Source organism: Leopardus geoffroyi, chromosome B4 (genome assembly GCF_018350155.1).
Source record: "Leopardus geoffroyi isolate Oge1 chromosome B4, O.geoffroyi_Oge1_pat1.0, whole genome shotgun sequence".
In the NCBI taxonomy this organism is placed as follows: domain Eukaryota; kingdom Metazoa; phylum Chordata; class Mammalia; order Carnivora; family Felidae; genus Leopardus; species Leopardus geoffroyi.
The window spans coordinates 84360491-84372712 of record NC_059341.1 but is presented as its reverse complement, the minus strand read 5'-3'; the positions used below and the strand labels follow the sequence as shown (position 1 = coordinate 84372712).

At 51.9% G+C, this 12222-nt stretch overlaps 1 protein-coding gene across 10 annotated transcripts; it reads left to right on the top strand.

Annotated features, from left to right (window-relative positions):
- Nucleotides 1-146: 146 nt before the first annotated feature.
- On the top strand, nucleotides 147-12084 carry ARHGAP9 (Rho GTPase activating protein 9). Of its 10 annotated transcripts, none has more exons than XM_045464387.1 (19): nucleotides 164-372; nucleotides 4424-4525; nucleotides 4836-5169; nucleotides 5466-5689; nucleotides 6650-6874; nucleotides 7053-7166; nucleotides 7361-7465; nucleotides 7708-7769; nucleotides 7908-7998; nucleotides 8193-8288; nucleotides 8431-8529; nucleotides 8785-8926; nucleotides 9031-9138; nucleotides 9476-9574; nucleotides 9755-9832; nucleotides 9979-10032; nucleotides 10288-10422; nucleotides 11106-11211; nucleotides 11795-12084. In XM_045464387.1, exons 3-19 carry the CDS (start codon nucleotides 4854-4856, stop codon nucleotides 11964-11966), a joined length of 2226 nt encoding a protein of 741 aa, XP_045320343.1. In that variant the 5' UTR covers nucleotides 164-372; nucleotides 4424-4525; nucleotides 4836-4853; the 3' UTR covers nucleotides 11967-12084. The 10 variants fall into 10 exon arrangements, with proteins under 10 accessions (XP_045320347.1, XP_045320348.1, XP_045320346.1 ...); XM_045464386.1 differs by having other exon boundaries at nucleotides 164-391; XM_045464389.1 differs by lacking the exon at nucleotides 9476-9574 and having other exon boundaries at nucleotides 162-391.
- Nucleotides 12085-12222: the final 138 nt, after the last annotated feature.

Genomic DNA, 12222 nt, shown 5'->3' with positions numbered 1-12222 from the left:
CCACACCAGGAAACAGGAAAACAATATCAGAGAGATGGGGAGGCCGCAGAGGCTGTGCTAGAGTGGCACATTTTTGGTGCGAGAGCGGGAGGGGTAGTTTACGAGTGGAGTCCAATGTGCTTTGATCCTCTACGGCAGCCGGAAGGCGGTGACGGAAGCCAAGGCCGCTTCTAGTCTTGCTGAAGTGGCGTCGTGACAGCGGCCACCAGCAAAGGCCGACTCTCGATTTGGGTTCGCAAGAAACGGAGTTATCCAGATGAGAGGATGAACTTACTTTAGTGACCCAATGGAAATGAATGTAGATATCCTATTAACAAAAGAGAACGTGACTATTAAACAGTGATTTACTACCGGTCTGCAGCTAATTTACAGGTAGACAGTTTCACTGAAGGTGAGGGAGCATATGTAGGGAAAAGGTCAGGTTGAAGGGAAGTAAGAAGGCTAAGAGTTTGGCAATAAGTATATGCTTTAGGAGGAAGTGCGTATCAGTAATTGAGAAAGGGATATTTCTTACTCGTTTCTCCATCCCTTTAAGAATTATTACTACCTGGGGTGCCTGGCTGGCTCAGTCGAAGAGCATGTGACTGTTGATCTCGAGGTCATGAGGTCCAGCCCCACCTTGGGTGTAGAGATTACTTAAATAAACTTAAAAAAAGAATAATTAATACCTAATGGCACTTATGAGTTAGGCACTGTTCTAACAACTTTGTGTGCATATATATATAAATTCTTAAAAATCCTACGGAGGTTCTAGACATTTTGAAGCTAGGCCCTGCAGCTTCTCCTCAGGCTTCTTGGAACGCTCTGGTAGCTCAGAGCAGCCACATAAGAAGTCTCACCACCTCGCCATGCTGAAGAAGTTTCATGTTGACACTCTGGCTGACAGCTCCAGCTTTCCCGTCATCCCCATCAAGGTGTCAGATATGCAAGAGAAGCTCTCCAGACCAATCCACCTGCCTGCTGAATATCACTAAATGACCCTAGCTAATGCCACATGGGATAGAATAGCTGCCCAGCTGAGCCCTGTCCAAATTTCTTTCCCATAAAATGTGAGCTATAAGGAAGTGGTTACTTAACAAAATACAAACAATGAGCTCGGTTCTCTCATTCTTGTTTTACAGATGGGAAAACCGAGGCACAGAGAAGTTACTTTATGCCAGGCACTATACAAGGCATTGAAGGTATAATTATCAATAAAACAGATACAGGCTTCTGCCTTAGCAGAGCTCACAGACTTCCTCGGAAGTCAGAAAAGTATCTTTAAAGTTTCATGAAAGTCAGGGCGCCTGGCTGACTCAGTTGGAAGAGCAGGCAACTGTTGATCTCAGGGTCATGGGTTCAAGCCCCACATTGAGTGCAGCGATTACTTACATAAATAAATAAGTAAACTTAAAAAAAAATTAAAGTTTCATGAAAATCATAAGGGGCATGTAAAACTTGCTGTGGGAGCTCCTAGTTAGGGCCTCTACCCAATTCTAAGTGGTTGAGAGAGGGCTTCTTGTGCAAGTGACCTTTCAGCTGAGATCAGAATGATAAGTAAAAGTTAGCCAGTAAAGACTGGTGGGATTGGAGAGGAAGTGTTTCAGGCAGAGGGGAAAAAAAATATATGCACAGGACCAGAGACCTCAGTGCACTTCAGGAATGTGAGGAATTAGTGTATGGCGAGAGTTTAGAGTTTGTGGTAGGGAGCATGAAAAGGTTGGGCTCAAGGGAGAAAGTCTCTGTAAACCGTACTGTAACATCTGGACCTTACTCTGAGGACAATGAGAAGCCTTCAAAAGGTTAAGTCAGGGGAGTAGCAGGGCATTTTTGTGCTTTAGAAAGGTCACTCTGGCTGCTGGGCCAGGAATGGACTGGAGGTGGGCAGGACTATATGCAAAGAGACCGTTAGGAGGTTCTATTATCCAGGCGAAAGAGGATGATAGTTGTAGAGATTAAAGGGAGTAGGTAGATTGAAAAGATTTAGTAATCAGTTAAATATGAGTAGTGAGAAAAGAGAGAAATGAAGCTTGGCTGCCAGGTTTCTGGCATGGATCAATTGGGTACACCCTGTATGTGCTGCCACAGCTGATAGTATTTTTCTTATCATAGTGATTATCACACTGTATTTTGTTATGAGAAGGCAGGAGCCATATTGGTCATCTTAAATGACAATGCCTAGCACACAGTTCCTGCCTAGCACGGGTGGCAGTAAGCATCCAATATTTATTGAACTTAAATTTAACTGAATAGTGGTGCTGGAGGAGAAACAGGTTTGGCCGGGCCCGGGGAGGGGGTGGGGGTGGGGAGGGGAGCTGACAAGTTCAATTTAGAACATACTATGTTTGGGGGCGCCTGGGTGGCTCAGTCGGTTAAGCGTCCGACTTCAGCTCAGGTCACGATCTCGTGGTCCGTGAGTTTGAGACCCGTGTCGGGCTCTGGGCTGATGGCTCAGAGCCTGGAGCCTGCTTCCGATTCTGTGTCTCCCTCTCTCTCTGCCCTCCCCCATTCATGCTCTGTCTCTCTCTGTCTCAAAAATAAATAAACATTTTAAAAAAATTAAAAAAAAAAGAACATACTATGTTTGTACTACTTTGAGCATTGTGAAATATCCAAATGGAGTTTTTCAGTGGACCATGGATTAAACTGGAGTTCCACAGAAAGATCCGGACTGGAGATAGGGTGCTCACCGGCACATGGAGGTCATTGAAGCTGGGGAGAGAATAAGACCACATAGAGTGTGTAGAGAGTGCAAAGGGCATAAGATCTTAGGCAGAACTCTGGGGTTTAAGGAACAACAAAAGTCCTTCCTTATGCAACAGAGAAGGAACTGCTAAGAAGGTAAGGACACCAGAAGTGTTTGTAGGAGAAAATAGTCGATTGTGTTGGCTGCTACTAAGATGTCAAGCAACATAAGGACCGCAGCGTCCCTGTAAAGTCAGGGGAGACCCTAGTGAGGAAGAACCTGGCAGAGGTGAGGGAGTGAGAGGAGAGAAATGGTGACCCCATATGTAGGTAATTCTTCCAAGAAGTTTGACTGTCAAGGCGCCTGGATGGCTCAGTCGGTTAAGCGTCCGACTTTGGCTCAGGTCATGATCTCACAGTTCGTGGGTTCAAGCCCATATCAGGCTCCACACGGACAATGTGGAACCTACTTGGGATTCTCTCTCCCTCTCTCTCTCTGCCCCTCCTCCACTTGAACTTTCTCTCTCTCTCTCTTTCTCTCAAAAATAAAAAAAATGAAATAATTAAAAAAAAAGTTTGTAAAGAGGGTGGTAACTGAAAAGTACAGTAAAGGGAGATTCATCTAAACCTCCATCTAAAGGAGGCCATCTAAAGATGGCTGAGACTTGAATATGTTTAAAAGCTAAGGGGAAAGAGTCAATAAAGAGGGAGAGGATAAAGTGCAGGAAAGATGGCAGAAAAGATAGAAGAGGATGAGACTGGAACACTTAGAAAACACCAGATGAATGAATGATGAATAAATGGGGTGAAGTTGATCACTATTTTGGAGGTGGGAAGGAATAGTTGAGGGGTAGGGTTCTCCGCATTTTGAAAGTGGAGCGAACTAAGGAGGAAGATATCACTGAGGCCCAATCCCAGTCCTGGGAACCAGCCCTCAGATCGCGTGTCAGGGGAGGAGAGTTGGCTCTCTGATGTCACCAAGGGGGAGGTGTACTCCCTACCTACCTCTCCAAAGCCAAACAGCCTCACATCGTGCAGTGGGGAAAGTGAAAGAAGGGGAAAATAAGAGTGGTTGGGTAAGGAGAAAGCCTCAGCATGTGTTTTAAAGCTCTGGCAATTGACAGAAGTCCATTCCCACCTTCCACCGAGGAAAAGCGGACAGCAGTGCCCCCTTCCTCCTTCCCCCCAAATGCTGTCATAGCATCCTGTGACCTTGTCCACAGGCCTTGATTCAACTGTAGTAAATTTATTGTCATTAGTTAAGATCTGTCTGTAAGCTCCAAGAGGGCCAGGGCTGTGTCTGTCTTCCTCTCTCTTATCTCCAGTGCCTGACACTGTTCCTTTCACACAGGAGGTGCTCAGCCAATCCTTAGTCACAGCATGAGTGAATGAACCCACACACTGAAGAAGGACTCCGCCCAAAGGGCTTTCCTACAGAGGGTTGTTTCAGGCCTCTCAGCTCCCAAAACACATCCTGGATTGAGAGGATGGTGGTATTTGCACCTTTTCCTCTAACTTGGAACCCCTCTGTGTTTCTCCCAGCCACTTTCTCTTCCTCTCTACTTTCACCGTATTGTTATTGCTCTGGCTCTGTTTCTCTGTCTCTCTGTCTCTCAGAGTCTGCACAGGAAGCACGCCGCTTTAGGTCTGAGGCTATTGGTAACGGAAACATTGGTGCCTGTGTAAATTTCATAAAGGTCACAAAGTTTTTTTTATCTTTGTCGTTCATTCCTGTCTCTTTGCCTGTGTTCTGTCTCAGACCTGATTCTTTCTCATCTTCTTGGGTCCAGCTCAAAAGTCCTGCCACCACCACCCAGGACCAGCTCCTGCTGCCTGTGGATTTGCTGATGGGCCTCAGAAGGTACTTGGAGGAAAATCACAAAGCTAGCCCCTCTCCTCTGATTTCCTGCCTTGCTGGCCTCATAGCTCTTCTGACCACATCCTCTCTCACCTTACTTATATAGTTCCTCACCAGTCACATCCCCCAGGAGTTCTCAGCCCCCCAAACCTGTCACTGACACCCACCCAGGCTCTCTGCTTTATTCTCTGCTCTCATTCTGAGCTCCCTGACCTTACCCTTCCCCCAACGCTGTTCTTGGAACCATGTCCCTCTGCTTGGAAGCAGCCAGTTGTGTCCTTTTCTGGATCTCCAACAGCTCTTTTTCCTACAGGTGACAGTACTGACCACAATGCTGTCAGGCCGGTGGTGGCCAAGTACCTGGGGGAGCCTCGGGCTGGGATCCCGAAACCCTTCTCAGGGATCCCAGCTCTGCGCCCTCTATGCCTTCACTTACACTGGGGCAGATGGCCGGCAAGTGTCCCTGGCTGAGGGGGACAGGTTCCTACTGCTTCGAAAGACCAACTCAGACTGGTGGTTGGCAAGGCGCCTGGGAGCACCCTCTACTTCCCGACCCATCTTTGTCCCAGCTGCCTACATGGCAGAGGAATCTATCTCTTCCCAGAGACCAACCACCATCACCTCCAGCCAATCCCTCTGGATTCCTGGTAAGTACTCCCTTCACTTTCCTACCTCGCCAGCTTCTAGGAATTATTGGAAGGATCTCCCTCCCTCAAAGCTGACCCCCTTCTCTTATTTATCTCTGGTCAGCCTACTTTTCATTCCCATCACGGTGTCCCCCATTGCCCCTCCTCCTAGTCTCAGGCTTTCTAGGTCTCATGTACTTTTCCACAGCCTCTCCCGCTCTTGTCTTCCCCGTGAACCCCTGGGATGACTGATGCAGCCAATATCACCTCTCTGATCACCTGCCCGCCCCCCACTCTTCCCATTTCTCTGTTTCTAGGGCCAAAGTTGTTTCCTGGCTCCCTGGAGGAGCTGCACCTGTCTCAGGAACCCGCAGGCAGAGCCCAGGCCACCTCTAAGCAGCCTCCTCCTCTGCCCCCCAAAATGTGTAGAAGTGTCAGTGTTACCAATTTGAGGCCTACCCTTCTGAAGCCCTTTCAGGAAGGAGCAAGTGGAAGATCCCTCTCTCAGGAAAACTTGCTGACAGAGGTCAATGCTGACCCGGTGAGTCACAGCTCTTCTGAGTGCAGTCAGCAGTTATTTACTGCTGGGCCTTGTTCTAGGCACAATGGCAAACAAGGCAGACAGAATCTTTGCCCTCAAGGGATTTCCATGGAGGTGACAAACACACAAACAAATAACGGTTGGTATTGATAAGTGCCACCAAGAAGCATAAATATGGTAGGGAGTGATGGAGGGGATCTGGGAAGGCATCTCTGAGGAAATGACATGTAGTTGAATCTGAATGAGGAGGAAGAGACTGCCATGAACCAAACTAGGAAACGAGAAGGAGTTCTAGCTGAGGGATAGCAAGTAGCAAAGATCCTGAGGATACACGGAACCTGGCATGTGATACAGGGACAGTAAGAAAGCCAACTAGCTATGTTGTTCTCTCTTCCTCCAGATTCCTGGCCCAGGGCAGCATTTTTCCTGTGTCCCATCTTGCCAGCTCAGGTCACCAACAAGTCCCATTTAGAGCTGTAACTCCCTTGCTCTTCCCGAAGACTCAGCTCCTCCCCTCTCTCTTACTTGCTAGTGGATGAAAAATGGCCCCCTCTCTCACACTCCCCTAGCAGGGGTCTCTGACACCTCTCCCTCTCTCTCCTATCAATCCGGAGGATGTGAGGGTGGGGCACTCCCCTCAACCCTTCTCCCCCCTCCCCCCAGAAAAAGCCGGTTCCCCTTTCCTGAGGCCCTGGGGTAGGGGCGGGGTAGGGGAGGAGGGAAGTTGGCAACAGGAAGTGAGGAGAAAAGCAAAGACTGAGGGAGGGAGTCAAAAAAAAAAAAAAAAAAAAAAACAACCAGCTGGGGACTGGGGTTTCTTCCCCAGTACCTGGGTCACCCCAGCCAGGAGCTGGGGGTAAGAAAACAGTGGGGGAGAGAAGAGGAGGTGGTTAGGTGGAGAGAAGATTGGGGACGAGCACAGGCAGAATAACTACCTTTTTCTTCCCCCTTTGCTGACAGGCAAGACCCCAGCCCCTCATGTCAGAGCACCCTGTGTACTGCAACCTAGTGGACCTTCGCCGCTGTCCCAAGTCTCCTCCCCCAAGCCCTGCGTGCCCCCCGCTGCAGAGACTGGACGCCTGGGAGCAGCACTTGGACCCTAACTCTGGGCGCTGCTTCTACATAAATTCGCTGACTGGCTCCAAGTCCTGGAAGCCCCCGCGCCGCACTCGCGTGCGAGAGATGGTGAGACTTTCCCTCCAGCTTGTTCCTTTGTCCCCTCAATCTCCTTCTTTTCCCTACTGAACCCCAAAGTAGTGTGTTTTCTCTCTTTGGCCCCATCAGAAAATTGTAAGAAGGGTGTTGAGACCGGGTTGAGGTGGCATCTGGTCGTAGCTTTACTCCCCCCATCCCCCAACCCCAGAACCTTGGCTCCATGGAGGGGACGCAGACCCGGAATAGGGGCAACGGTGTCCTGCAACCTCAGACAAAGGGCTCAGAATCTGAAACAGGGAACCCAGAACTGCTTGGCCCCCAGGTGAGACCCCCCCCCCTTCCTGATCGCATGCAGGAAAAGTCATCTTTTTACTACTCTCTTTTATGCAAGACATTCTTCTTCCTTACCCATCATACCCCCAGCCTCTCACCCACATCCGCACGCTTCTTCCCCCTATAGCCAGGAACTCCGAAGTTCAAGTTTCCTCCACTTGTTCCTCCAATTCCTTCCCCCAGGGTTCACTCTCCCACTGCCAGCACACCTCCCAGCTCCACCCCTCAGACCAGCCAGCGGCCTTGCAGCCCACTCGACCTCTGCCGCAGGTCTTGGATGACCCCCATGTAAGTGTCCCATTTCCTTGTGCAGGCCAAGATCCTCACTGCCCTACCCCCCAATTCCTGCTCCTCTAGATACATCTTCCTCTTTCTGCGTGTTCGCTGGGTATCCTCTCTTACCCAGTCTCCCCCATCCCCCAACTGTAAAGGACCTCACTCCTGGGACACCTCCTTGGGAACGCTGTGGCCGCTGGGGTGGGGGGAGGGGCGCTGGGTGCCTTATTGATACCCCTCGCTCCACTTCTCAGGAGGTGGAAAAGTCGGGTCTGCTCAACGTGACCAAGATCGCCCAGGGGGGGCGCAAGCTCAGGTGACGAGAACCGGGAATACAGCTGGGGCTTGGGCGTCTAGATTCTGTATTGTGGAGCGGAGTGCGGGGAGAGCGCCCTCCCCACGTGATTCTAAATGACTTTTGCACTACTACCACTGCCGCCCCCCACCCCTGTAGGAAGAACTGGAGCTCATCTTGGGTGGTGTTAGCAGGTAACAGCTTGGTGTTCTACCGGGAGCCGCCGCCCGCCGCGCCCTCCTCAATCTGGGTGAGTGTGAGGGAGGGGAGGAGGGGGCGTGCAGGAGGCGTTTGGGCACTTCTACTCCCGCGAACTGTGGGGAGGAGGTGGGGAGGGGGAAGTAAAGGAAAGAGCACAGCCTCCCACGTCCTCGCAGTCCCCGGGGTGGGAGGGAGGCAATGAGGGGAACAGCGCCGTTGGCCTCAGTTTCTCCCAATTGCCAGGGACCAGCGGGTAGCCGACCCGAAAGCAGCGTGGACCTGCGCGGGGCAGCCCTGGCCCACGGCCGCCACCTGTCCAGCCGCCGCAACGTCCTGCACGTGAGTGCCCCTCCGCACGTCCCCAAAGCTCCACGCGACCCGAAAATGCGCTCCCAGTTTCCCGCGCGGGTGTCCTGCTCGGCCTCCCTGCTTTTTATGCCCCTTCCCTCTGACTGAAGCCCTTTCTCCGCTGGCGGCTCAGATCCGCACGGTCCCCGGCCACGAGTTCCTGCTGCAGTCAGACCACGAGACCGAGTTGCGAGCCTGGCACCGCGCGCTGCGGGCGGTCATCGAACGCCTGGTGAGCTGGATGGGAGGTGGCGGGACGGAGCCCGGGCACAGGGAGTGGGGAAGAAACAGTAGGATTCTAGGCTGGTAGGAGGCTGGGTGGTCTCGGTGTAGTGCCCTGGAGTGGGGTGGGGGGAACGCGGAACCCCGGCAGCCGGTTAAGGTCTCCCTGCGTCGAGCTGAGGGTGCAGATTTCACTCTTCTCTCTCCCAACCTCCTACTCGCCCCGCCCCCCCCGCCCCCCCCCCCCCCGCCGTTCGGTGTGTAGGATCGAGAGAACCCCCTGGAGCTGCGTCTGTCAGGTTCGGGACCCGCAGAGCTGGAGGAGCTGAGCGGCGGAGAGGAAGACGAAGAGGAGTCGGAGCCGGTGTCCAGGCCACTGCTGCGGATCGGCGGCCGCGGGAGCTCTCGTGAGCGGCCCGGGAGGTCCTAGTGTGGGCGGGGCCCGGGAACGCGTCTCCGGGCTCCGTCCGGGCGTCGGCTCTCACGCCCTGATTCCACCTGCCTCCTGCAGGTCGGTGTCCTGAAGGAAACGAGCAGAACCGCGTGCGGAACAAACTGAAGCGCCTTATCGCAAAGAGACCATCCTTGCAAAGCCTGCAGGAGCGTGGTCTGCTCCGAGGTGAGGTGGGCTGAGCCGGCCATCACCCTTCTCCTTCGTACTTGCTGTAATATATTTGCAGGCACTTTTATAGTCCTGATCTGGGCATCCGCCCACTTTGCGGATGAGAAAATTTCAGTGAGCAGAGCTTCCCAGAACTAGGTCAGTGGTCTTCAGAGACCACTACTGTCCCCTACACCTGTTATTTTTTGGGGGGAAGGGGTGTACCTCCTAGAGTACAGGCCTAGAAAAGGCAGCCAGGAGGGCCAGCCCAACTTTAGGGTGAAAACCTGTGCTGAGAAGAGCTTCCATGGGCGATGCTGCCACTGCTTTCCAACTCGCCTCTTTGCTTCTCCAGACCAGGTGTTCGGCTGCCAGTTGGAATCACTGTGCCAGCGGGAAGGGGACACCGTGCCCAGCTTTGTGCGGCTCTGCATTGCTGCTGTGGATAAGAGAGGTCACTTTCCAGAGACCGCACAATCCACCCCTTCCAACAGGCCAAGGCCTGGAATTCCCCACCTCCCCCACCTTAGTCTCCCTCCTGCATTATTTCTCTCCACCCTTGGGTCTCTCACCAGTCCTCACCACATACAACTTAGAGCGGGAATCCTTATCTGCTCCCTGCCTCATCTCCTAGGTCTAGATGTAGATGGCATTTACCGAGTGAGTGGGAACTTGGCGGTGGTCCAGAAACTTCGCTTCCTGGTGGACAGAGGTGAGAAGACTTACGGGCGAGTGGTGGTTCCAAGAATTTCATGCCTCAGAACCACAGGCGGTTCTGAATGAGGGAGCTGACAGAGCAGGGAGATCTGGCTAGAACTGCATGACTTAGCTCTTGATCTCTTCTCATCCATGTTGCAGAGCGGGCGGTCACCTCCGATGGGAGGTATGTGTTCCCAGAACAGCCAGGACAAGGTACTTCCGTGGGAGGCTCCTTAGACCCTTAAAACATCCGACATCCTCCCTGCTCCCTGTGGATCTCCCCATGTCTTGCTCCTGGGAGGGTTGTCCCCAAGCCCACCTCTGCTGCCTTGACCCTCTGTGGACCTCCTAAGTATTCCTGTGGTCTTCCTTACCTGGATCTTCTCCCAAACTCCTGACCTCTCTGTCTTTGGCTGTCTCTGGACCTTCATAAGCCCTGAGCCCTTCTGCACATCCTTCTCCTCCCAGAGGGCCGATTAGATTTGGATAGTGCCGAATGGGATGATATTCACGTGGTCACTGGAGCACTGAAGCTTTTTCTCAGGGAGCTACCCCAGCCTCTGGTGCCCTCACAGCTGCTGCCACATTTTCGTGCTGCCCTTGGTAAGGGATGAGAGCTTTGGGTAATACCCTTGGTACGAGGGTGGGGCATGAAAGGTAAAAAATAGAGATTCCCTTACACTCTTCTATTTCATCCTGAGTACAAAGATGGAAAATAACTTAAAAAATTTTTTTAATGTTTTATTTATTTTTGAGAGAGAGTATGAGTGGGGGAGGGGCAGAAGGAGAGGGAGACACAGAAACTGAAGCAGGCTCCAGGCTCTGAGCTGCCAGCACAGAGCCCGAAGTGGGGCTTGAACTCGTGAACTGTGAGATCATAACCTGAGTTGAAGTCAGACGCTTAACCGACTGAGCCACCCAGGTGCCCCGATAGCTTTCAATTCCCGTGCCAACTCCAGTTGTTTTTTTGTGAATGGTTAGAGGGCTAAGTTAAAAAGAATGCTAAAGCTGCAGTTGAGGGGGCTGGCTGGCTGGCTCAGTCATCAGTAGAGCTTGCGACTCTTGATCTCAGGTTGTGAGCTCGAGCCTCATGTTAGGTGTAGAGATTTCTTAAAAATAAAATCTTGAAAAAAATTAAAGTCGCAGCTGGGCTCAGTAAAAAAGAAAGCAGTGGTAGATTAATCGTGTCTTCCATGGGCATGGGAAAGAGTAGCGAGTTTACCCCCCTGCCTAAGGATCTTCCTTGGCCTCACCCCTATGCCCTTCCCTTCATTCTTTCTCTCTAGCACTCTCTGAATCAGAACAGCGCCTCTCTCAAATACGAGAATTAATAGGCTCAATGCCCACGCCGAACCGTGACACCCTGCGGTACCTCCTGGAGCATTTATGCAGGTCAGGAAAACCGAATGTCTTTGTGCATGCTGAGGGAGGGTGGAGTGGGGCAAGCAGCAGGGACCCTGTTCAGATGCAGTAAAGGTAGGAAACACCTCCCTTCCTCACCTGTTTAGTGGGCAGATGGAGGAAACATCAAGTGGGGATCAAGAGAAGCCCAGGGATGCTTTGAGAGAAATGAGGGAGATTTAACCTCTCCCTTCCCTCTGCCTCTTTGTCTCCAGTTGGGACAGTGGTCATGGCTTATGTGGCTGACCTGGGCCTGGGTGGTGACTTCTGAAAGAGGATAGCCATTTGAATTAGAGTCTCAATCTGTGAGCAAAGAGGACTGTAGAGGCAGTCTCTGAAGCTGGGAAGAGGCGAACCGAACGTATCCTAGGTTGTATCTTCAAGTTGTGTCCTGAAGGTTTCTCTACTGGTCCTGTCTCCTTTGCCCTTGAGGCTCTCCGCTTGGTTTCCTTCAGCCACCACAGAGAGAGGTCCCAAGGCGAACTCTTTCCTGCTCACACCATTGAAGGGTTAGATTTATTTGAAGTGATGAAGCTGCTGCCTTATAGCCCCTTCTCTTCACCTTTGCCCACAGGGTGATAGCACACTCAGATAAGAACCGCATGACCCCGCACAACCTGGGAATTGTGTTTGGGCCAACCCTGTTTCGCCCAGAGCAGGAGACATCTGACCCAGCAGCCCATGCTCTCTACCCTGGGCAGCTAGTCCAGCTCATGCTCACTGATTTCACCAGGCTTTTCCGCTGACTGGTGCAAGGAAGAAGAGAAAAGTGTTCCTCCTGATCTCTGTTGGGTGCCCTTTGGTGGGGGTGGGGATAGTGGGTGTTCTGTTTCGAGGACATCCCATTAAACCCTGTGTCTCCCATATGAGTGTCGTTGTGAGTCTGACCTGAGGGATTTGGGATGGAGCGAGGGAGCCTCTCTAAAGAGGGAAGTGGGTGGATTAAGCCCTGCTTCTCTTCTTTCCCTGTCATCACCCCTCCCCTAAGAGAGTAACTTGTAA

What these genes read in the sequence shown, in the direction of transcription:
- ARHGAP9 (XM_045464387.1), top strand. Translation starts at nt 4,854, where the DNA reads ATGCTGTCAGGCCGGTGGTGGCCAAGTACCTGGGGGAGCCTCGGGCTG. An exon ending in GGAGCGTGGTCTGCTCCGAG is followed by an intron (nt 9,139 to 9,475) that starts GTGAGGTGGGCT and finishes TTGCTTCTCCAG; the next exon opens with ACCAGGTGTTCGGCTGCCAG. An exon ending in CCCAGAACAGCCAGGACAAG is followed by an intron (nt 10,033 to 10,287) that starts GTACTTCCGTGG and finishes TTCTCCTCCCAG; the next exon opens with AGGGCCGATTAGATTTGGAT.